At 46.5% G+C, this 23,016-nt stretch overlaps 1 protein-coding gene across 1 annotated transcript; it reads left to right on the plus strand.

Annotated features, from left to right (window-relative positions):
- The first annotated feature begins 516 nt into the window (after nucleotides 1-516).
- Nucleotides 517-22,433, plus strand: rbl1 (retinoblastoma-like 1 (p107)). The gene is made up of 22 exons (XM_035387551.1): nucleotides 517-790; nucleotides 3,102-3,235; nucleotides 3,370-3,570; nucleotides 4,256-4,320; nucleotides 5,070-5,198; nucleotides 6,107-6,267; nucleotides 7,835-7,899; nucleotides 8,930-9,116; nucleotides 9,752-9,918; nucleotides 10,534-10,646; nucleotides 10,845-10,948; nucleotides 11,558-11,695; nucleotides 12,272-12,436; nucleotides 13,199-13,334; nucleotides 13,966-14,196; nucleotides 15,583-15,755; nucleotides 16,425-16,601; nucleotides 16,737-16,808; nucleotides 17,376-17,448; nucleotides 18,572-18,684; nucleotides 19,443-19,607; nucleotides 20,546-22,433. The coding sequence occupies exons 1-22, from the start codon at nucleotides 638-640 to the stop codon at nucleotides 20,714-20,716; spliced, it is 3,093 nt and encodes a 1,030-aa protein (XP_035243442.1). The 5' UTR covers nucleotides 517-637; the 3' UTR covers nucleotides 20,717-22,433.
- Nucleotides 22,434-23,016: the final 583 nt, after the last annotated feature.

Raw genomic sequence — 23,016 nt, forward strand, 5'->3', positions numbered from 1 at the left:
TGTTATAGAATATGTTTTTGGGTACAGTCGCACAGTACATATAGCCTACCTCTTTGGTCCAGCTCTAATGTCGCTCGTGTTATGTGAGTAGTAGTACACGGTTCTGTGTTTCGTAAATTGGCCGTGTGAGCATGTTTCCAAGTTGTTGTCACGTTACTTCTGTGCCTGCAGGAGGCGGGATGGATTTTGGTCACTGTAGTTATTGCGATACTTATTTCTGTGCGAACTGTATTGAGTGGCTGCCTTTTAAAAAAACTACAACTTAAAAAAACAGCACATCGTGCTTTGAGAGAAACACCGTTTATCCAACTCACTTCAAATAATCGAACCGACGTCGATCGATTAATTATTTAAACACCTAAATATCGGTTACTCGTCAGCCCTAGTTTATATTAAATATGATTTAGTTATCCAGTTAATATTTAACTTGATTTACGGACTATATGGTGTGGAGTAACATAACGGGGTTCCCCGTCACTGAAGTTGTGATTCGGCCATTTTTCGCGCCAAAGCGATTCGCGTTGCATTGTGGGATATCGTTTGAGAGTTGGAGGACTATAACATTGGGTGTTCTTTCTTCTGTAACTGTAAACCGCAACTTATAAGTTTTTACTTATATTTTCAACTGAGGACACAAATGCGAGAAAACGACGCCGACTCCGGGACGGCAGACAATAGTTCTGTCCGGAAAAGCCTGGAAGCCATATGTCAAGAGTTAAACATGGACGAGGAAACGGCAACTGAAGCCTTGCAGAATTTCACTGCGATCTTGGATACGTACACTCTGGAGGTGGGTCTTGCTGTTTGTTAGCTTGCCCATAGCTGGTTTGGCTAACTTTAAATATGGTTCATGTTAGTGCCCCCTTAGACAGTATGGCAAATGTTAGCGATGTTTTATGTAAGTGTTCCCCTAACCGGTTTAGCTAGTGGAGCTGTAGACAGTAGTTTGGGTTACTTTGGATTTAGCATTCTGCCTGCCCTTTTTCTTTCTGTTAACTTGATACTAACTAGCGTAATGGGTTTGTAGTATCTGCTGGCTAAATGTTATTAGTGTCAATTTAGATACCTAAATTAAAGTTACGCAAGTTGCAACTTCATTCCGCTCATGTTGCGGTGACAGTTTTGCGTTTGGACATTTGTCCCACAGCTAAGTAGTACGACAAAGTTTGTGCTGGCAGGCTACCGCGCTCAGCCTTTGCGAAGAGCTCACTCTCCGCCTTGGTTTAACGTTATTTAGTTTTTGCCAATTTCGCCGTCTATTTGTCGGGACATAAGTTGGGTCCCATGGATTTGTTAGTCAGGCGTGGTATTTTGGCTCAGGAAAGTGTATGCTTAATGCTGACTAGCAAGCTAGCTAACATTAGACAAACATTGGCATAAATTAGCTGTCCAGTTGGTACCTTAGCAAGGTTAACGTCTGTAATTTTGTTTTATATGTGTTACACAAAGTAGCACATCTTTCCCCAAGATTTCCCATGCGTTGTGTTGGTCATTCTTTTGTCTTGACTCTACGGTGGCTTTATGTTTATTCTTCACGCCTACCTAACGCTGCGGTCGAGTAGCATGTGTATGACTGCAGTATGTTTACATGTGATGGCTTATTATGCTTCCGCTTTGTGCTACCAAACCACTAGGCGGCTGGAACTTTAAAAAGAAGCGGAAGCGCACACATTGTTTGCACATTTGTCGTGGGGAATAACCTTTAAAGTACTTTGGATTTGGTCTACTCTGCTAACCTAGAGCTAGTCAGGTTAGCTCGCGAAATACAAGCTTGTGTTTTTGGCTAGATTAACAGGAAACAGGAAATTGCTGTGGTCAAATGCTCAAGTGGAGTATTTTAAATAAAATGTATTTTTGCAAATGCCCTGTGTGTTTTTTCGCTCGGAAAAAAAGGTTTCCAGAGTGTTCAAGTATGGTATGGAACTAAGTTATATAATTATACTGGTGTTGCATCCTAATAACTGGTCAAAACATTATAACCATACATCACTACAATATCACAATTAGTATGCAACACTACAGATATTGTTTTGATATTGTATATTCTCTGTATACCGGCTCAAAACGCCTACACTGTCCTACCTAATCGTTGTTATGACTAAACACACCCCCGTATAACAATATCTGTACAACACAACTCTGTCAAACTTGTATAAGACATTATACCTGCACACCTCAATATCTTAATACTTCGACAACACTATGGTGTCATACCTGTACAAAACCTTATTATACCTGTACAACACTAAAATGTTGTATCTGCATAAAACATTATACATGGGCAGTACTACATTATAGTAGTACCTGCATAGCATTACAGTGTCAATCTAAAATGACATTACTACTAAAGTAACCATCTAGTACATAAGAATGCGTATTACGTAATGAGGAGAATAAGCTTTGAGCTATATAAAGTTTGTGAACATTGTTACATTTCAACAGAGATGTTGTAGAAATAGTTCAGGCATGGACAAATTTGGTGACTGTTTGGCTTTTTTTTGACCTTACTATAATATTGTCTATATATAGCCTACTTAGTGTTCAAAGAGTTCAACTTTAGCATTCATAAGAAAAATGGACATGATCTATGAGTAATATTGTCAGTATTTAGCATTGTGTGAGCGTATGACACTGTTTACACTTTGTTTTAAAATGCGTCTTGGGCGATCGGATCACAAGTGGACAGCGCCAAATACAAGTTTATATACAAAATACAAAAAAGACTTTGTCCTGCCAGTCTCAACAGTTGGAATAGCGCGTACATGTATATTAGTTCTTGAAACATTTTGTTTTCTTAGCTAGCCCGTGCAAAACAAATCTGGCACTTGTCTGGCGACAGACTGACATAACTGTGCACAGGGCCCTTTGACCTTCTGGCGGCAGCAACGAAATCTGAACGCAAGTGGCCAGCTGGACACCTTGGAGACGCACGATAGACACACGGGTGTGAACGTCGATGCGTCTCGGCCGTCCACTTGTGTTCGGATCACCGAGACGCATTTTAAAACCGAGTGTGAACGGGGTCAAAGTTGCACAGCAGTTTTTGCTTTGGGGATGCTTGCTCAGTCTCTGCGGCGGCTCTCTCTCTCTCTCTCTCGCAGGGCGATGTGGTGCACTGGCTGGCCTGCGCTCTGTATGCTGCCTGCAGGAAGGGCTGGACCCCCACGGTGGGGAAGGGGGTCGTAGAGGGAAACTGTGTGTCCCTCACCCGAATCCTCCGGTCTTCCAAACTCAGGTAAGGAGCGGCTTCCTCCACCGTATTAATTGCGCGTTACAGAATTTTACTGTTTTTTTTCTCAGCTTCCCACCTCATTTCTAACTGTTTTTTTCTCTCCTGTTTTATGTTTTTTTTTGTTTTGTTTTTTAAAGCTTAATTCAGTTCTTCAGTAAGATGAAGAAATGGTCGGACATGTCTAATTTGTCCCAGGATTTCCGAGAGCGGATTGGCCACTTGGAGAGGAACTTTGAGGTTTCGACGGTGATTTTCCGGAAGTTTGAACCCATATTCAGGGACATGTTCCTGGACCCCCAGGGAGAACCTCCACGTCTGCCCAGGAGTCGCAAGCACAGGTCCTCCTCAACCCTCATGTCCACTCTGATACGTTTCACAAAAACCCCACAACCCTGTCCACTCCGATACGTTTCACGAAACCTCCTCAACCCTGTCCACTCCGAAACATTTCACAAAACCTCCTCAACCCTGTCCACTCTGATACATTTCCCAAAACCTCCTCAACCCTGTCCACTCTGATACATTTCCCAAAACCTCCTCAACCCTGTCCACTCTGATACATTTCCCAAAACCTCCTCAACCCTGTCCACTCTGATACATTTCCCAAAACCTCCTCAACCCTGTCCACTCCGTCACGTTTCACAAAACCTCCTCAACCCTGTCCACTCCGAAACGTTTCACAACACCTCCTCAACCCTGTCCACTCTATGTTTCACTAAACCTCCTCAACCCTGTCTACTCCGAAACGTTTCATAAAACCTCCTCAGCCCTGTCCACTCCGAAACGTTTCACAAAACCTCCACAACCCTGTCCACTCTGATACATTTCCCAAAACCTCCTCAACCCTGTCCACTCCGTTACTTTTCACAAAACCTCCTCAGCCCTGTCCACTCCGAAACGTTTCACAAAACCTCCCCAACCCTGTCCTCTCTGTTATGTTTCCTTGCGATTGTTTGTACTCCCATTGGATTGGGATTAGGATTGATTTGGATTTTAGTCTGATCCTCTTGTTTTCTTTTGCAGACGCCTGCCCTGTCATATCAGCGATGTATTCAAATTCTGCTGGACCCTGTTTGTCTACACAAAAGGTAAACATTTCATTTCAAACTTTGAGTGTCGAAAACCACCAAAAAAAAAAAAAAAGAAGTGCGTTACCAAACCTGCTTTTGAGCTTTATCAGTTGAAATGACAGGTGAGCCTAAGGGTCTCATGAACTTCCACGCAACTTTGGTTGCTACAACATGTTGCCTCCGATGTCATTTCAACCAATAACACTGTTACACAAGGCAACTCGCAAGCAATTTAAATTTTAATCACTCACCAATCAGAATAATGTGTGTACCGTAGTCTCATTTGATATTGCGCTGATAAATTCTAATGGTGTTTATTTTAGCATGCTTTCTAGGGAATTGACGCTTCATGCTATAAGGGTACTTTGTTCGCTAGGTTTTTTTGTCCTTAATGTCACGTGCAATGTTTTCAGCAAGGAAAGCTTCATGTGCATTTGTATAATTCAGTGAGGACTCTTTTTCGGTGCTCCATATTAGTGCCACATTATCTAAATTAACGTCGTCGATTAAAATTTGGATGCATGAGTGCGCGTGCGACCTGTATCTCTGCTCTGATTGGTTATTGCGTGAAATAGTTTGCGCGAAGTCAAGCCGCTCGGAGCGGAGTTGCTGGTAAATTGCAGCAGTGCTACACAAAGCAATCCAAGAGCAATTTAGTTGCAAGTGACAACAGTTGCGTGGAAATTGCTTTGTGTAACTAGGCCTTAAGGTCTTGAATTTTAACAGTCGGATCTCTGTGTATTTGTTCTTTGACCTGCACTTTGTAGGAAATTTCCACATGATCGGAGATGACCTGGTGAACTCGTACCACCTCCTCTTGTGCTGCCTGGATCTGGTCTTTGCCAATGCACTGCTCTGTGCCAACCGGAAAGACCTTATCAATCCGCTCTTTAAAGGTGGTCATTTCTCTTTTTGCTGTTCATTCGCACACACTTTTATTCTATGGTGTGCTTATGGCGTCACCTTGAACCACCATGCTCTTAAAAACGTAGTGTCGGACATCTGTATGCGTGACACCATTATCATGAGTTCTAAGCCAAATTTATGTGTCTTCAGAAGGTACTGAGTCATAATTGAAAGAAGGGATGTTGCTTGTTTGCTGTTTGCTTGGTAAACATTTGAAATATTTTATAAATGGTTAAAGATTAGTTTGAAATATTATTGTTATCACTTCAATTTATTAACTCTGCCTGTAACACTTTAATTATACGGCACAAAGCAGACATAATTTACACAGCAATCATTTGCAGTTCTGTTTAATCTGCTTTAACTTGCTGTGTTCCTTATAATAGTGTTATAGCATTTAGAACAAATTGTAATTTGCTGAAATATATTTAAGGTTCATTGAGCAAATGTTGTCAATTTAAATTACAAGAATGCAGGGAGGGCTGCTTTGTGATGCTTTTCTGCTTTTGCATTTTGCTTTAGTAATAAATAGTAACTAGTGAGGAGTATCTTATTAACTCCCTGGAATTTAAGAATGCCAGTGGTGTGTAATTGTTGAGATTTCAGTTCTCATGCGCGTTGCTTCTTTAATGTAGTAGTTTAATGCTCGTTAGGGCAGTTCTGTTCTTGTTTGTATAACAGTTGAGTCTGCACGTCTTGCACTTGCTGTCACTCTTGGGATGATACTGTGCCCATTAAGGGAATCGCTTTGACCCCTGACCCTACACTCTAATTGGTTCTGATAAATGCCAGTGACGTAATGGCCGAGTGTGCCCGTTCGCGTAGCGATCCAAACGGTGCCTGTGTAAACCTGTGTTTAAGGGGGCTTCTCATTGGCTGTTTGAATGCGTGTGCCTAGGGCTGCCCGAGGACTGCCTGAGCCCCGATTACAGCCCCCCGGACGAGCCCCCCTGCGTGATTGACAGGCTGTGCGAGCTTCACGACGGGCTGGTGGTGGAGGCGAAAGGCATTAAGGAGCACTACTTCAAGCCCTACATCACCAAGCTGTTCGACAGACAGGTAATGCCCCCAGCAGCTATGTCAAAGCGCGTTTTTGCCCAAATCCATCTTTTGTAGAACTATATGTGTGCGTATCCGTGTGTGTGTGTGTGTCTGCGTGCGTGTGTGTATGCACTTGTATACACGCGTGTATTCGTGTTTGTCCTCGAGTTGTGTTTGCACTTGTAGGTGCGTGTACGTGTAGGTGCATGTTTGCGCGCATGCTTGTGTCTTTGCACATGTGTGTGCCTGTGTATGCATGTGTGTGCATGTTTGGGTGCATGCGTGTGTGTGCGTGTGCGTGTGTGTCTGAACGTGTGCGTGTGTATGCATGGTTGGGTGCATGTGCGTGTGTTTGCGTTTGGGTGCATGCGTGGGTGCATGTGTGGGTGCATGCGTGTGTGCCTACTTTGTAATGAAACATTTTAATCCATGCTGATATGTCAACATTTCTGAAATAATATCATTTTATCAGAAAATAAAACTAGTAGAAAATGTCTAGGTGCTGCCCTCTTAACGTTTGAAAAATGTTTTCTGCGTTCCACTTTAGCCCTGCCTCAATAGTGATATCAGAATATGTCTTTGGAGATACTACTACGTCATGTAGATCTCAAATCAAGATATCCAGTCGGAAAATTGTTTCCGCCCACAAATTTGTCAGTTTACTTTTGAATGTGTCAGAACACTGCCTGCACCTGATTGGCTGGATTCCTGTTTCGGCCGAACAGGAGAAACATGGTGACCTTTTCATAAACGTTCTCATATACCACCTAAACAGCCCACTAAATTATGTTTTTGAAAACATTTGAGGTGAGAAATAGGCCTGGTAATTGCTGAATCTTGGTTCATATTTGATCTGCAGTGCCTAAGTTTGACAGTTTGATCTGAGTTTCATGAGCCAGGCACCACTGCCCTGTACAGATAATTTGCATATAGAATACTTTATGCAAATGAGATGGACGCATTCACTCCACCCACCCCAGGATGCATTTTTCAGAATTGTGTAGTAGGTGGAGCCAAGCTGAAACAGCGAGCGCAATTACTCTTTTAATTCCGTAAGGGGAACACAATATTTTGAGAACAAAGTTTTGTTCTGCGGGGAGGTCTAGCCTTGCCAAATGACCACCCCCAGCTGCTGCAGAGCTATCATTTATTAGGAATGAATAAATGTCAACACAATTAATTAGAAGAGCTCCGTGATTATATCGTCCTTCACGGAGCCTAACCAGCGTGCGCAAATATTGGAAAATTAATGACTAGATACGGCAAATGCGACTCCCTTGTTTTTTTTTGTTTTTTTATTTCATTATTTTTGCTCATTGGCTAGCCAGCTAATTAACAACGCCGCTTTCATGTCAGAGAGATGCCCAGTCTCAGGAAATGAGCCGCGGCAATTTAATCCCCAGCAGTAATAATCCCCGGCAGCAGCTTTGCTTAAAAAAGCGATTCATTGCCCCAAGTATTACGCTTGTATTGTGAAAAGAAAAAAAAAAAAAAAGACGGTTAACGTCACGAGCAATTTGAATTAAGCAGGCTTATTTCCCGCGTCTGTTTCGTCTGACACAAGATGTCTCCCGTTCCGTTTAAGATTTTGAAGGGGAACGAAAGAACGCTGACGGAACTCCTGGATGCGCCGAACTTCATAGATAACAAGTAAGACGGCAGCAGTACAGGAACACGTCCTGTCTGCAGTGAATTTCGTTTTTTCCCTTCTCACACACTGCTGTAATCCTCTGTCGTGTTCTCCAGTCTGTTTATCTCACAGTTCATTCTTTCCCAAATATGAAACCCGTGTTCAGTGATTTTGTCCCCCTTTTGTTTCTTCTGTTCAGATGAACAACTGCGGTACTTTTTAAATTGAGATTTCTGTGCCGTACCTACATCGAACAATTCAGTGTAAAGCCCCCACGGAGACAGTAGCATATGGTGCTTATAAGATAATCATTACAAAACTTGCCACAGTAGTACTGCAATGTTTTCAGCCAACTGCTTGTCAGATTTAGAGTTTCACTGATGTTGTATAATTCCTTTCACCATAGCAATGCATAGATTATGCTTGTAACGGCCTATGGAGATTGCAAAGCTGTTCACGAGAAGAAAGTTTTATCTCCTTGTTTTTTTTTTAATGAATTGAGAAATAGGTAAGATAAGATAAGCAACTGATAAGTTTTGCAGACTTTTCTTACTTGTTTGTTACCGGCCCCCACCACGTCTCCACTAAAGTCGTATTTACTGCAGTTCATATTTACTGGCACAGAACTGCCAGCTGCTATGAATTTTAGCTGCAGTCTAGGAGCCATTTGAGCTCAGTAATAATAATAATAATAATTGGGCGGCAGTGTAGTATAATGGGTAAGGTGCTGGTCTTGTAACCTAAAGGTCGCAGGTTCGATTCTCGGGTAGGACACTGCCGTACCCTTGAGCCAAGGTGCTTAAGCTGCATTGCTTCAGTATATATCCAGCCATTATAAATGGACTGCTATGTAAAAGTTGTGTAAGTTGCTCTGGGTAAGAGCATCTGCTAAATGTCTGTAATGTAATGTAATAATAATAATAATAATGAAGATAATGATAGTGAGGCAGTACTGGGGCAGCATTGCTGATGAAGCCCGTAATAAATCCCGCCGTTTGTGTGTGACCCCCCCCCCCCCCCCCCGTCCTCGTGCGCTTCACCCCTCACCAGCAAAGCGGTGAACCGGGAGTACGAGGAGTTCGTGCTGACGGCCGGCGACTTCGACGAGCGGGTGTTCCTGGGCGCCGACGCCGACGAGGAGATCGGCACGCCCCGGAAGATGGCCGCGGAGCCCCCCGAGGGGCAGCTGTCCGCCCGCATGCAGGTGGAGTGCAACCTGCAGCAGCACTTCCACAAGGTACGGCAGCGGCGACGACCGCCATAGAGTTACACAGGCACTTCCGGCTTGTGCAGACGTTCCTACGAACACAAATTGGCAGTGTTCGCGGGTGGGAAGCCGGTGAGGGTATGAGTCCTGATCGTTGCGTTAGCGACTCCTACTGGTTGGTCGGGGCGCCTGTTCAGCAGGGAGGGGATCTGGGGGAGGAGTGTACCCTTTAAATGTACCTGATAGCCATGCGTGACAGGCTAGCTAATAAAGTTGCCTGTGTACTGCTAACGGTTTCCTTTCCCCATCCACAGATGTTAGTTAGCCAATGGCATGCCAGTGTGGCATGGTCTTTTACAGCAGAATCTCACTGGAAGACCCAGTACACTGGCATCCCATTGGCTGTTAAAATTAAAAACACATTATAAAATTAAATAAAATTAAAAGACATTGAGTGCAATGTGGAAACATCAAGTCTTTGATACAGAGAAGGGGGACAGCAGTATGGAAAGGTTTTCATTGATCTAGTCCGTCAAACAGCACTTGATGGGTGCTCTCATTACACACCCAAGCTCTCTGCCTCTGGTTGAGACTCTTCGGCTCTGAAGATTAATCGGGACCCCCCCCACCCCCTCCGGGCCCCCCACTCTTGTATTCCTGTGCAGACGCGGTCCCTGGCCCCCTCCACCCCTCTGACCGGGCGACGTTACCTGAAGGAGAAGGAGGTGATCGTGACGCCCGTCTCCTTGGCGACGCAGAGCGTCAGCCGTCTGCAGGGCATGGTGTCCGGACTGCGCAACGCCCCCAGCGAGCAGCTCGCGCACGTCTTCAGGTGACCAGCGCCGACAAACACCGCAGCGCCATTCCACTACAGGCGTCTTTCTTCCGGAGTTTAGAATCACACGCGTCTTTCAGTGCGCTGTGTAGCTTTAAGGCTCAAGCATTTCCAAATTTCAAGTCCTGTTGGATTGTTTTCCATTGCATTAAAGAACAAGCCTAGTCTTGAAAATCCCCAGAGTTCCTGCCTCTACTACGTGACCTGGCAGGCTATTCCACACATTGACTACTCTCTGTGTGAAAAAAATCTTCTTAATGTCTGTATGGAATTTACCTTTTGCTCATTTCTATTGATGTCCCCTCGTTCTACTAACAGAACTCAACCTGAAGAATCTCTTGTAGTTCACTTTGGTGATCCCCTTTATGTATTTAAAAGCCTCAATTAAATAACCATCGAGTCTCCTTTTACTAAGCTTGAATAGGTTGAGCATCTTAAGTCTTTCCTCATACCAGGAATCAATTTCCGTGTTAGTATGTCTGTAACTTGTAAACGTCTGCTGGAACCTTATAATTGCAAGCTCTCAATTTCGGGACATCATGTGGTCGCGAATAGATCTGTTTACGGGTAGCTCTGGGTGCGTAGTGACTCTGGGTGTTTTGTTTTGTGAAGGTCGTGTTCGCGAGACCCCACGGAGGCGATCCTGAACAGAGTGAAGTCGCTGGGGGAGACCTTCCGTCAGCATTACACCCGGAGCACGGAAGAGCAGCCGGGATCGCACATGGGTGAGGGAGCTAGACAACGCAAAAGACCCCTAAAACACTCCCTGAGACACTGAGGCTGGAGTACGAGCTGCCAGAGACTGTTCTGATGTTATTTTTCCTGTTAGTATAGATCTCCTGTGGTTTATTAGGGGATTGAAAGAATATCTGTATGCTCAAAGGGTTATTTGATTTTTTTTTTCTTTCTCCTGCACCCCCCAGATTTTGCTGATAACAGACTGAAGCTTGCTGAAGTCCTGTACTATAAGATCTTGGAGAATGTGATGACCCAGGAAATGAAGAGGTTGCATGGGAAAGACATGACTGTGAGTTACAGACCGTAACCTGTGTAACACAGCTTCACGTGACAAACTCAGCTGTGTGACATAAACACAGCTCTGTGTGACAAACACAGCTCCGCGTGACATAAACAGATTTATGACATGAACACAGCTCCGCGTGACATAAACAGATTTATGACATGAATACAGCTTCGGGTGACATAAACACAGCTCTGTATGAAATAAACACAGCTCTGTGTGACAAACACAGCTCCGCGTGACATAAACTGCCTCATGACATGAACACAGCTCCGCGTGACATAACACAGCTTTATGACATAAACACAGCTCTGTGACATAAACACAACTTTATGACATAAACACAGCTCCGCATGACAAACACAGCTCCGCGTGACATAACACAGCTTTATGACATAAACACAGCTTCGCGTGACATAAACACGGCTTTATGACATAAGCACTGTGTGACATGAACACTGCTCTGCATGACATTTAAAAAAATTGTGTTTGTTTGCATTGTTTAAATTTTTTGTACAGTTTTTAAAATGTTTTTCTGTGGTTTATTTGTTTTAAATGTTGTATTTGTGCATGGTTTATTTGTTTTAAATGTTGTATTTGTCTCTTTTGCCTCAGGTGCTGCTTGAGCAGGACATTTTCCATCGCTCCCTGATGGCCTGCTGCCTGGAGGTCGTGCTCTTTGCCTACAACTCCCAGCGTTCCTTTCCCTGGATCATCGAGGTCTTCGGCTTACGGCCCTTCTACTTCTACAAGGTGGGGAATTAATTATATATGTAACCAATTATAAAGCGGGTTGTTTCGATCCTGGATGCTGATTGGCTGAGAACGCGTTCTTCAGTGATTGGAAACCCAATTCAGTGACTGTTATTCAAACAGCCTAATTATAAGCAGTATCACAAAAACTATTGCACAGACCATTACTTACAATAACATTACAAAATAAATTCTGTTGTGTCATCAATTGTTTATATATGTTGTAGCTGTTTTATAAAAGCGGTACGGTGCCGAGGAACGCTGTAGCCATGGCTGCATTCACGATAGAGCGCTGCTTCCTGTGCCGTATTGCTTCAATCAGTTCTTGTGTTGTCTCCCTGCTCTACAAGTTCCATTATGAAAGCCGGTACTAAAGAAGTGGATGCAAGTATTTACGTGAAAGCTACTCTTTGGGATAAATGAACGTAAAACATTATTGATGTTTGGAAGAAAGTTTTGTTAAAGGATCATTTAAAAGCCTTGTACAGGGTGCGCAGATGTAGTGCAGGAGTGGCCAGTTGAGAGCGGTGGGTAAGATGTAAAGCTCCTCCCTCCCGCTCTGTCGCCGATGTGCAGGTGATCGAGGTGTTCATCCGCTCGGAGGAGGGCCTGTCCCGGGACATGGTCAAGCACCTGAACGGCATCGAGGAGCAGGTGCTGGAGAGCCGAGCCTGGAGCAGCGACTCCGCCCTCTGGGAGGCGCTGGAGGCTGCCCAAAAGAAGGTCCCCACCGTAGAGGAGGTGAGAGTCCCAGACCGCCGTCCCAAATCCAGGTGGTCACACACACAGCCAGATTGCAGAACCTTCTCTGTCCGTACTGACTGGGAATGGTACCGGACAGCGTTTCACAAACCTGGTCCTGGAGAGCCACAGGGTCTGCTGGAGTCCCCAGCCTTGGTCCTGGAGAGCCGCAGGGTCTGCTGGGGTCCCCAGCCCTGGTCCTGGAGAGCCGCAGGGTCTGCTGGGGTCCCCAGCCCTGGTCCTGGAGAGCCGCAGGGTCTGCTGGGGTCCCCAGCCCTGGTCCTGGAGAGCCGCAGGGTCTGCTGGGGTCCCCAGCCCTGGTCCTGGAGAGTCGTAGGGTCTGCTGGGGTCCCCAGCCCTGGTCCTGGAGAGCCGCAGGGTCTGCTGGGGTCCCCAGCCCTGGTCCTGGAGAGCCGCAGGGTCTGCTGGGGTCCCCAGCCCTGGCCCTGGAGAGCCGCAGGGACTGCTGGGGTCCCCAGCCCTGGCCCTGGAGAGCCGCAGGGTCTGCTAGAGTCCCCAGCCCTGGTCCTGGAGAGTCACAGGGTCTGCTGGGGTCCCTAGCCCTGGTCCTGGAGAGCCGCAGGGTCTGCTGGGGTCCCCAGCCCTGGCCCTGGAGAGCTGCAGAGTCTGCTGGGGTCCCCAGCCCTGGCCCTGGAGAGCTGCAGGGTTTTAGCGGAATGGTTTCATAATCTGGGACTGGTAACGCTGTGTCAGTACACATCAGTGTCTGTTTAATCCCTGCCCTCCCTGTCTGTCTCACAGGTGAATTTCTCCAGCAGCTTTGAGACAGGAAACAGCAACAGCGGCCCCGCCCACCTCCCCCTGGCGACCCTCTCTCCCATAGTGCACCCTCGGCTGAGAGAGGTGCGGACCGGCCTCGGCGGGAGTGCGCGAAAAGGTAAGGCTGCTGGAGCGCGTGCGCCGACGTGTTTGGTGATGATGCGCAGTCTTTACCCAGTCCAGACTGTAGGAACAGGATACTAGGGCCCAGTCCAGACTGGAGGAACAGGATACTAGGGCCTAGTCCAGACTGTAGGAACAGGATACTGGGCCCAGTCCAGACTGTAGGAACAGCATACTAGGCCCAGTCCAGACTGTAGGAACAGCATACTAGGCCCAGTCCAGACTGGAGGAACAGCATACTAGGCCCAGTCCAGACTGTAGGAACAGGATACTAGGGCCCAGTCCAGACTGGAGGAACAGCATACTAGTCACAAAGGTCCCTCAACAAGCTCTAGTTTTCTGCTGATCACCTATGTGTGGTATACAGAGACCAAAGGTGGAAAACTGCACAATGAGCAGGGAGCACATAAAAAATAGGACAACCAGCAGGGCCTCGGTGGTGCAGATGTCAAAGCGCGGGCTTTGGCGACGCACAACGAGGAGCTGGGTTTTAGGTCCTGGGTTCGAGGACCTGGGTTTTAGCTCCTGAGGTCCAGGTCCTGTCCGAGCGGCGTATGGCCGGTGCATTGTGGGAAATGTGCTGCGGTGCGCACATTTCACGCCCCCCTGTCCCGTCTCTGTTCCAGACGTGCCCCCCTCTCCCATCTCCCTGCACGACCGCTACAGCTCCCCCACCGCCGGCTGCGCCAAGAGGCGTCTGTTCGGGGACGAGCCGCAGTCCCCGCCCCAGAGGATCTCCTTCGCCCAATCCGGAGCCCTGCGGATCTTCCCGACCTCGCCCTCCGCCGGCGAGGCCACGCCCCAGTCCCCCGCACGCACGCTTTTCGCCGTGGCGACCACCACCTTGACCCTGCCAGGTGAGTCTGATTCACCCTACCGCTCCACCTGCATTAAAAACAGCCTCCGGATATTCATCCTTCCACTGTGGTTGAATACTTCATTCTGATTGGTCAAGATGGTGTTGTTTATTTTCCTATAACCTGGACTGGGAAACATTGTTATACATTGTGAGGTAGTTTCAATGAGTGTGTCCTTATCATCTAATTAATATGCATGGACATTCAACGTTGTAATTTCAATGAACATTCTGTTTACAACTGAAAATATCAGAGGAAAAGTGACAAGTTAGAATAACACCAGTGCTATCAAGTCAAAGTAATTCCATTTTTAATTAAAATTTAATTTGAATGTTGAGTAATTTCTCTTGCTGGTGGGCAGGGTACTAAGCCACATGAGCTGTGTGTAATGTTAAAGAGCAGTGTTAATAGGCAAGGTTGCTAATGTTGTTGAGCAGTGTTAATAAGCAGTGTTAAAGAGAAGTGTTGGTAATGTTGTTGAGCAGTGTTATTACGCGGTGTTAATAAGCAGTGTTAAAGAGCAGTGTTGGTAATGTTATTGAGCAGTGTTATTACATGGTGTTAATAAGCAGTAAGAGCAGAGTTAGTAGTGTTATTGAGCAGTGTTATTACGTGGTGTTAATAAGCAGTAAGAGCAGAGTTAGTAGTGTTATTGAGCAGTGTTATTACATGGTGTTAATAAGCAGTAAGAGATGAGTTAGTAGTGTTGTTGAGCAGTGTTCAAGAGCAGTGTTAATGAGCAGAGTTAGTAGTGTTATTGAGCAGTGTCAAAGAGCAGTGTTGGTAATGTTACTGAGCAGTGTTAATGGGCAGTGTTAAAGAGCAGAGTTAGTAGTGTTGTTGAGCAGTGTTATTACATGGTGTTAATAAGCAGTGTTAAAGAGCAGAGTTAGTAGTGTTGTTGAGCAGTGTTATTACGTGGTGTTAATAAGCAGTGTTAAAGAGCAGAGTTAGTAGTGTTGTTGAGCAGTGTTATTATGTGGTGTTAATAGGCAGTGTTAAAGAGCAGAGTTAGTGTTGTTGAGCAGTGTTATTACGTGGTGTTAAAGAGCAGAGTTAGGAGTGTTGTTGAGCAGTGTTATTACGTGGTGTTAATAAGCAGTGTTAAAGAGCAGAGTTAGTGTTGTTGAGCAGTGTTATTACGTGGTGTTAAAGAGCAGAGTTAGGAGTGTTGTTGAGCAGTGTTATTACGTGGTGTTAATAAGCAGTGTTAAAGAGCAGAGTTAGTAGTGTTGTTGAGCAGTGTTATTATGTGGTGTTAATAGGCAGTGTTAAAGAGCAGAGTTAGTAGTGTTGTTGAGCAGTGTTACTACGCGGTGTTAATAGGCAGTGTTAAATAAACAGCGTTAAAGAGCAGTGTATCCTGCCTGTCCGTGGCTCTCTCAGGCATGAAGGGCGACGGTGGCGGGTTCACCTTCATCCAGATGCCGGAGGGCAGCGGGAGCCCCCTCTCGGCGCAGGTGCTGCTGACGGCGTCTCCGGGTCGCACCGCCCCGGCGGAGGGCCCGGGCAGCAGCCGGCCCCGCCGCACCGGCTCCCTGGGGCTCTTCTTCCGGAAGGTGAGCGGAGCCGCTCTGTGTGTCCCCCCGCTCACCCCTCTCTGTCTGCCCCCCGCTCACCCCTCTCTGTCTGCCCCCCGCTCACCCCTCTCTGTCTGCCCCTCCCCGCAGCCGGACACGCCCAGCTCACACTCTCTAATGGGGAAAGGGGAGGGGTTATACCATGTGACATCATTTGTGGGTGGGGCTCTGTGGGCTGAAGCATTATATGTGATGCACTGGAAATTCGATGGATGAATTATTCTTAAGGCGAGGACCAGCGTAAGAAGTGAGTTCTCTTTTAATCAGAAGCTCTGAGTATGTACACAGCATGAGTCTGTCTTCTCCTTCGTATATATTTACCCCAGTAGGAGCTGGGCTCTGTGTGGCATTATCACCCTTTTCATAAACAAACTGAAACCTCTAAGATATGGTCATTTGAAACTGGAATGTTGCCCTTGTGAGTGAAGTGAAAGAACACAAGTTTCAAATACTGAATTAAAGCCATTAACTAAAACAGTCATAATCAGGGTCTCATTAGAAAACTTTAACGACGAAGTATTTCATTTTCAGTGACACTCTATCTTGCTCTCTCTCTCTCCCTCTCCTGCTTTCTCTCTCTCCCTCTCCCTCTGTCTCTCTCTCTCTCTCTCCCTCTCTCCCCCCTCTGTCTCTCTCTTTCTCTCTCAGGTGTATCACCTGGCCAGCGTGCGCCTGAGGGACCTGTGTCTGAAGCTGGATATCTCGGCCGAGCTTCGTGGGAAGATCTGGACCTGCTTCGAGCACTCGCTGATCCACTGCACTGACATGATGAAGGACCGGCACCTGGACCAGCTGCTGCTCTGCGCCGTCTACATCGCGTCCAAGGTCAGCTCCGAGGCCACGCCCACTTCAGACCCCCCCCCCCCCCCCCATACCCACCTCACCTGACACCTGACCTGTGTGTGCTCCACCCACCCCGCCCATGTGACAGTGGTCCCTGAATGTGCTTGTGCTCCACAGATCACAAAGGAGGAGCGCTCTTTCCAGGACATCATGAAGTGCTACCGCAGTCAGCCTCAGGCTAGCAGCCACGTGAGTGCTTAGCGCACACACACACACACACACACACACACACATACACACACTTACTCTCTCACACACACACCCACACTCACACGTACACGCATATACAAACAAACACATGCGTACACACACACACGCCCGTGCACACACACACACTCACACACACGTATACACACACACACACACACACAGACACACACGTACATACATACACGCATACACAAGCACACACACACGCTATGTGTGTTTGTGTGCATAGAATGTATACGTCTGGCGGTTATTGATTAGAATTGTAATTAAGCAGGGGAATAAACCTGAAAAGCCAGCACAAGCTCCAGCCCAGATTAGCTGGGAGTCAGAGGCGAGACGGACAGGTGTGTGATTACCATCACAGCCGCGTTATTAGCGAGCGTTTAAAACGAAGCGTTGTTTAAGGGGCGATAAGGTCTCCGCCGCGCACTGCGGCACGCCGTCTACTCACAGCCGGCAGCCAATCGGCTCGCGGCGCCGGCGCGGGCCGCGGCGGGGAGGTAATTAGCGATCGGCGGTGCGCTGAGCGCTGTGTGTTCTCGGCAGGTCTACCGCAGCGTGCTGCTCCGGAGTGGAACCGCAGAGCAGTGCGCGGATGAGAACAGCATGGATGTGGAAGGTACGGCCGATAGACCTGCTCTTCTGCTCCTCCCTCTCAGTGATGAGAATAACCACTCTGTTTTTCACCTGTACACAATGCGCTGTGGAGTTACGCTATAGAGTTACACAACAATTACACTATAGAGATATGCTATAGAGTTACACAACAGTTATGCTATAGAGTTACACAACAGTTATGCTATGGAGTTACACAACAGTTATGCTATAGAGTTACGCTATAGAGCTACACAACAGTTACTCGATGGAGTCACGCTATGGAGTTACACAACAGTTACTCTATGGAGTCACGCTATGGAGTTACACAACAGTTATGCTATAGAGTTACACAACAGTTGTGCTGTGGAGTTACACAACAGTTATGCTATAGAGTTACGCTATAGAGTTACACAACAGTTACGCTATGGAGTCACGCTATGGAGTTACACAACAGTTATGCTATAGAGTTTCACAACAGTTATGCTATAGAGTTTCACAACAGTTGTGCTATGGAGTTACACAACAGTTATGCTATAGAGATACACAATAGTTGCACAAGAGTTACACAAAAGAGTTAGACAATACAGTTAGAAAAAACAATGAAAGCCATGAACATTCAATAAGATGGTGGGTAGTTCTACTGAAATAGTAACACAAGTTTTACAGCAAGTTTTTTAAAAAATGCATTAAAAAATAATAGGATGTGATTGAAAAAGATGATTGAGTCAGAAGCCCTGATAAAGTACTGTGGATTATTCATTAAAAATTAGTAGCCATAAATGCCTTTTTGCCTCCTCTCGTCAGGAAGAGAGATGATGGAATGATGGGAGATGTTGTCCACAGCTGCTGGTTGGGGTGTGCTGTTACACTAGCTCAGGACTTCACCACCCTTCAGCCCCCCCCCCCCCCCAAATATCTCACTCAGAAGGCGTTTTATTGAGGATCTAAGGGCATCTAGTGTGATCGAAGGAATCTAATTCACTCCTCAGTCAATGTCTGGTCAGAATGCTCCATAATACCATAACAAGTGTGAAATGTACCACAGGTCGTGAGCAGCTTAAAGCCCCCCAGGCAAATTGGGGTGGTTCCTGTCCCAGAAGCCCTCTGTCTGTCCCCCCCAACACTCCGCCCTTCTGTCCCCACAGGCTGTGCATCGCGGCCGGACCGAGGCGACCTGATCCAGTTCTACAACTCCGTGTACGTGCTGAGGATGAAGGGCTTCGCGCAGAAATACGCCATCCTCAGCGCCGATCAACGGGTACGGACCGCGCCTGCCGACCGCGGCGTGTTGCGTCGCTGTGCTGTGGTTGAGGTCGTTGGGTTGTGGTTGAGGTTGTTTGGTTGTGGTTGAGGTCGTTGGGTTGCGATTGATGTTCTTGTTGTGTTGTGGTAGAGGTCATTGGGTTGTGGTTGAGGTTGTTTGGTTGTGGTTGAGGTCGTTGGGTTGCGATTGATGTTCTTGTTGTGTTGTGGTAGAGGTCGTTGGGTTGTGGTTGAGGTTGTTTGGTTGTGGTTGAGGTCATTGGGTTGCGATTGATGTTCTTGTTGTGTTGTGGTAGAGGTCATTGGGTTGTGGTTGAGGTTGTTTGGTTGTGGTTGAGGTCGTTGGGTTGCGATTGATGTTCTTGTTGTGTTGTGGTAGAGGTCGTTGGGTTGTGGTTGAGGTTGTTTGGTTGTGGTTGAGGTCGTTGGGTTGCGATTGATGTTCTTGTTGTGTTGTGGTAGAGGTCGTTGGGTTGTGGTTGAGGTTGTTTGGTTGTGGTTGAGGTCGTTGGGTTGCGATTGATGTTCTTGTTGTGTTGTGGTAGAGGTCGTTGGGTTGCGGTTGACGTTCTTGTTGTGCTGCAGTAGAGGTCGTTGATTTGCGGTTGATGTTCTTGTTGTGTTGTGTTAGAGATTGTTGTGCAGCGATAGAGGTTGTTAATTTGCGGTTGAGGTCGTTGGGTTGCGGTTGAGGTTGTTTGGTTGTGATTGAGGTCGTTGGCTTGCGGTTGAGTCTTGCTGTTGTGTTCTCAGATGGAGGCGCCCCCGCTCTCCCCCTTCCCCTCAGTGAGGGCTCAGCCGCTGTCTCCCCGCCGCGTGTCCCAGAGGCACTCCATCTTCGTCTCCCCCCACAAGAACGGCTCCTGCGTCACCCCCAACTCCGCCTACACCTACAAGTTTAACGGCAGCCCCTCCAAGGTAACCCGAGTCCTCTCTGTCTGGCTTTCAGGACTACCCTCATCTCACTCACACTCATGCTCTACACTCATTCTGCTCCCACTCACTACCACTCTACCCTCATCTCACTCAGGCTCACGCTCTACACTCATTCTGCTCCCACTCACTACCACTCTACCCTCATCTCACTCACACTCACACTCTACACTCACACTCACTACCACTCTACCCTCATCTCACTCACACTCACACTCTACACTCACACTCACTACCACTCTACCCTCATCTCACTCACACTCATGCTCTACACTCATTCTGCTCTCACTCACTACCACTCTACCCTCATCTCACTCACACTCATGCTCTACACTCATTCTGCTCCCACTCACTACCACTCTACCCTCATCTCACTCACACTCACACTCTGCACTCACTCTACACTCATTTACTCTTACTCTTCACTCTCTCTCACTCAGACTACACTCTAGTGGTCGTGCTTAGTCCAAGGAATGCTGTATCTTACATTATGCCAAGTGGCTATAATAACACAAATGCATGTAATTTATAATTTCATTGTAACACTTGTACCAAGTAGGATGGATCTATTTGATCAGCTGGATGAAATAAGATACAGATAATGTTTTTGCATTTTTGCCACACAGGCTAATTATATATCTTTTAAATAGGAGCCATTTCTGTTTTAATTTGCTCGTGTCGAGCAAGCTGGCATGACATCTCGTTTTTGATTTTGCGCACTTGTGGTTCACGTCTGAGTCATCACTTGTTGTGATCTTGGGATAAAAAAAGACCTCTGAAAATGTGTTTATAGAATGCAGTGTATTTGTATTTTTTTTTTCTTGCATTTTGGATACTTTTTCTGGGTGAAAACCACAGAACCCTGCATTAACCCAGCCACTGACGCTCGCTCACCCACTCATCCGCTCTGTGTCTCTCTGCAGGAGCTGAGCGATATAAACAGGATGATCAGGCAGGGCGGGGTGAGCAGGAAGAGGGCCTTCACCATGGAGGGGGACTGCTCCGAGTCCCCCACCAAACGCCTGTGCCAGGAGAGCGAGGACGTGCTGCTCAAACGTCTGCAGGACGTGGTGAGCGAGAGAGCACACCACTGAGGAGCCCCCCCCCACCCCCCCCCCCAAAATCAGCCTGTTCACCCCCTCAGATCACTCCAAAATCAGCCTGTTCACCCCCCTCAGATCACTACAAAATCAGCCTGTTCACCCCCTCACATCACTGTCAAATCCGCCAGAATTTCCCTCTCATATCACTCCAAAATCTTCCAGAATCTCACCCTAAAATCACCCCAAAATCTGCCAGAATCTCCCCCTCAGATCACCCCAAAATCAGCCAGAATCTCCCCCTCAGATCACCCCAAAATCAGCCAGAATCTCACCCTCAGATCATCCCAAAATCAGCCATAATTTTCCCTTCAGATAACCCCATAATCTCATGCTCGGATCACTCCAAAATCTGCCTGAATCTCACCCTCAGATCACCCCAAAATCAGCCAGAATCTCACCCTCAGATCACCCCAAAATCAGCCAGAATATCCCCCTCAGATCACCCCAAAACCATCCAAATCCTCCCCCTCATATCACCCCAAAATCTGCCAAACTCCCACCCTTAGCCCTCTCTACGAAATATGCCAAAGTCTCCTCCAGATCCCCCAAAATTATTCAATCGCTTACCCCAAAATCAGGATTGATTCCTACAGTACAGAGCCTACAATCATGTGGGCAGGATCTAGAGCAGGTGGACCTGTGGGGGTGTTGGCCTGCCTGTGGGGGTGTGAGGCTTTAATGGGGAACGGGCATCTCTGGGTCCTCTTGCTTAACCCCCATCCATTCGGGAGAGATCAATACAACCATATTTCTACAGCTTTCAGTCCTGCATGGAAAACCCAGAGCTAGCACATAGCTTTTATAAGGGTCCAGTTCTGTAGAACTACTGGTTAAATCTGGATTTTCCGTGTAACAATCAAACCTGTATATAAATTTGAGCTGCCCTTGGGGCAGGCCTTGTGGGTATTGGTTACCCTGCCCGAGGTATGGTAGTGTACAGTGGGATTGTGGCTTTATGCTGCTTTCGTCTGCAGCACCCTGTCTGTGTAGTATCTACACTTTTCTTATTTCGTAGGCGACGGCACTGTCGAACGCCGCCGTTTCCCATCGAAGCCTTTTTTCTTTTTGCCGAATGATAATTGTTTTCAAAGTTGTTCACTCGACAGAAACTTAAGACGAAAACGTGATTGCGATGTGACTTTTTATTTTTTTTTTACTTTTAAAGAATCAGTGCTTCTGATGCAAAATTGTTATTTTCCCTTGAAGAGAGAGGTTTGCGAAACTGCTGTTGATTCCGGAAGGACAGATTTGGCCGAATGCATGATGAAGCAGAAGGTTTTTTGTCCGGAGCTGGTTTGTAGCGTAGCTCCGTGCTCTGTCGTATAAATGTAACATTTAGGATTTTATCGTACGACTCCGAGGCAAGCCTGTGTGACTGCTGGCCTCCCCTGCAGAAGAGAGACCACACCTGATCCTGTCCTGCTGGGCTCCTGCTCGAAAAAGCTTTCCTTGAAATCAAAAAAAATAATAAGAATTAATTTTAGAGATGTTCTTTGTGTTTCAGCCAGGGTTTCTTCATTGTTGAGTTTTTTTAAATCTTTGGATGTTAGTTCGTCATCGTGCAGTGTGTGCAGTGTATTCGGACAGTATTTGAGCATTGATTTATTTTTAACGTTCGCTCTCACGCAAACTTGCCAGGCCGCTGGAACAGTTAGACTGTCAGTGCCTTTGATTTGTACATATGAAAATAAAATGGCATTTTGCAACACCGGCTTTTTGTCTTTCATCCAGTAGCTGAACCGGGGATGTGCACAGGTATGTGTCTAATCTGAGAAGCTCCTGTCTAAAATGAATTGAAATGTGACTTTTTACTCATGATTTTTTATATCTTTTGTCTTGTTTTTCTTTGTTTTCATATTCCCTTGAGCAATATTTTTTTTCTAGACCTCCGTGTCTTGGTTTGTCTTGTCTCGTCTTGTCCTTACTTTCCTCTACACACTTGTAGAAAGAACTCTTTACTACTCCTTTGATAGCAACAATTTTTCTGCTTTCATTATACAGAAATGGAAAAAGTCCACATATGAAAAAAACCTTTCCTAATTGATTGATTGTAGAAATAAGTAATCTATTTACTTTACATATACAATTATAATCCTTCCAGAGATTTGACTGAAAATGTTCCGGTATCTCCTTCCCACGGTCCTTGTGTCCAATCCTCTTCTGAAGCATTTATGGGGAATTCCTGAAGCCCTTTATAAATGAGAAACATCCGGTGAAATTTGTCCTGTTTAATTGCAGTTCCTTTTCACAAGTGAGAGGCTCTGTTAATCTAATAGGCCATCTCTGCCATA

Source organism: Anguilla anguilla, chromosome 13 (genome assembly GCF_013347855.1).
Source record: "Anguilla anguilla isolate fAngAng1 chromosome 13, fAngAng1.pri, whole genome shotgun sequence".
Classification (NCBI taxonomy): domain Eukaryota; kingdom Metazoa; phylum Chordata; class Actinopteri; order Anguilliformes; family Anguillidae; genus Anguilla; species Anguilla anguilla.